Genomic DNA, 2,355 nt, shown 5'->3' with positions numbered 1-2,355 from the left:
GCTGTCTTTGGCTACCTCATTTGAGTACTTGAATAATATTTCAAATGTTATTTGAATTCAGCAAGTTTAGATGCTCCATAACAATTAGGGACATTTAGGTTGGAGGGAAGATTTCTCTGTCATTAAGTGAAAGAGTGATGTTTTATGCTAATGTATTATTTATTTACTTCTGGGGAGCAAAATGTCTCAAAATTTAGCTATTAAAAAATAACAAATATTTATCACCCACAGTTTCTGTGGGTCAGGATCTGGTCACAGCTTATCTGGGTGTCTCTGGTTCATGGTCTCCCTTAAGGTTTCAGTCTGGGTCTTGACAGAGGCTGTGGTCTCTTCTGAAGGCTCTACTGGAGGGAGGGATCCCATTCACAAGCTCCCTCATATGGCTGTTGGCAGGCCTTGGTCACTTGCCCAGTAGGCCTCTTCATAGGGATGCTTCATAATGTGGCTGCTAATTTTCCTCAGGGCAACCAAAGTCAGTTTTATTTCCTGATCTCAGAAGTGACATATCACTTCTTCCAATTCTCCTTGTAAGAAGGAAGTTGAACTTAGTCCACACTGAAGGGCAGAAAATTACACAAGGGCATGAATACCAAGGGGTGGGGATCATTGCAAGCCATCTTAGAGGATGCCTACCACAGCTAACTTCTGAAATAGTGTGAAAATGGATCAGAAACAACATTAAAATAACCTTTTAAATCCATAGTTCTCTGATTATTACTTTTAAAAAATATTTTCACAGTGGTTCAAGGTAATGGTCTGCAAAATTCTTTCAAAAAAGGATGTACAATGGGTAAAATAGGCTGTGTATCTGTGTCTGACAGAAACAAGAATGTTGATAATTAGGAAATTGTTCCACTCCTTAGACTGTTTCAAAAATAGCTTAGCTATTTGTGATTTGTTTCAGAAGAAAAAGGAGGACACAGAAAAATAGTTAGCCTATTAGTTGCCCTGGGTTTTAAAAGAGGAATATTTGTGGGGTCCCTGTTGGTTTCTAAACATCTCAGCTAAATACTGGAAAGGAGATTCACTTCAATTCTTTAAGCTTCATCTTTAAAAGGAAGTACAGAGTATCAACAAATCAGATTTGTCATTAATATTAATAAATAAACTGGCAGAGTAGGCATCTGTCTGCTTTCCTCTTATCCTCATATTGTTTCCACTCTCCTTCTATCACTTCTGTCACACTGAAGAATTTTCTGTCCCATCCAACTTTATGTGATTTTTCTCTTCTCCAAAAAGTTACAGCGGTTTGAATTTCCAATATCACTGATTATCATTATATTTAATATTATGGACCCAGGACTCCAAGATGGCGTCAGTCGTACCAGTGAAGGAGAAGATGCTCATGGATGTGAAACTAGGAGAGCTGCCCAGCTGGATACTGATGCTGGATTTCACCCCTAAGGGCATTGCTGGAGCATTTCAAAGAGGTTACCAGCAGTATTACAACAAGTATGTCAATGTGAAGAAAGGGGGCGTTGCTGGGATTTCTATAGTGCTGGCAGCTTATGTGCTTTTCAACTACTGTCGTGTTACAAGGAACTCAAACACGAGCGGCTATGAAAGTACCACTGAAGAGAGCCCAGTGTGGAGGCACATCTGGCATTCCTGACCATGACCTTTGCCTGGCACCCTTGAATCCTTTCATATTAACATCCAAGAAAAGATGAATGCTCATCTCTATATTTTGCAGTATTTAGCTAAGTTTCTGTACATTGTATATGTTCAACATAGACTTATTTAATTCTGTTGAGTGGAATTCATAAATAAGACTAAATATTAATACATTTACTCTACTCAAAATAAAGATTATAGGCTAGTTTACATTAGTATTCTACAAAAATAATAAATGCCAAATTTATACATTTTTATTATTTGCAGTAGTTGCAATGTTGTCCTTCCGATGTAGTTTTGCTTTGAGCATTGAAATTAATTCAAACTTCAATTGATCCAATTTTTCAGTTTATTTTTTAAAGAATCAAGTTTGTTTCCCATATGAAATAAATCCAGTGGGACCATATAAATAACTAAATTATTGACATGTATATTTTGACATTAATTTTTTTTCTAGCTTTTGCTGCTTTGAGGCTATTTGGCATTTTAATATAAATAATAAATTCATGTACATATATGTTGGAATAAACCCACAATTACGAAGCAAAACTATATACATCAAGAGATGTATACTACTGTTTTACAACAAAAAGCCATTTTCAAATTGTGAGTCACTTATTTAGCTAAGGAAAAGTAACAAGTCTTTTAAGAAAATAGAAGCTACTTTTATTTGCTGTGCAGCATTGGCTAGTTTGGAGAGATGAATATTGTTTTCTATGCTAATGACATTGATTTAGTTTT

At 35.8% G+C, this 2,355-nt stretch overlaps 1 protein-coding gene across 1 annotated transcript; it reads left to right on the top strand.

The window, feature by feature from the left end:
• The first annotated feature begins 1,309 nt into the window (after nucleotides 1-1,309).
• Nucleotides 1,310-1,563, top strand: LOC116637364 (ATP synthase subunit f, mitochondrial-like). Its single transcript, XM_032412719.1, has 2 exons — nucleotides 1,310-1,430; nucleotides 1,547-1,563. The coding sequence occupies exons 1-2, from the start codon at nucleotides 1,310-1,312 to the stop codon at nucleotides 1,561-1,563; spliced, it is 138 nt and encodes a 45-aa protein (XP_032268610.1).
• Nucleotides 1,564-2,355: the final 792 nt, after the last annotated feature.

Source organism: Phoca vitulina, unplaced genomic scaffold (assembly GCF_004348235.1).
Source record: "Phoca vitulina isolate PV1807 unplaced genomic scaffold, GSC_HSeal_1.0 scaffold14, whole genome shotgun sequence".
NCBI lineage: Eukaryota > Metazoa > Chordata > Mammalia > Carnivora > Phocidae > Phoca > Phoca vitulina.
Note: the sequence above shows the minus strand (reverse complement) of the source record. Positions and strands in the feature narration are given on the sequence as shown.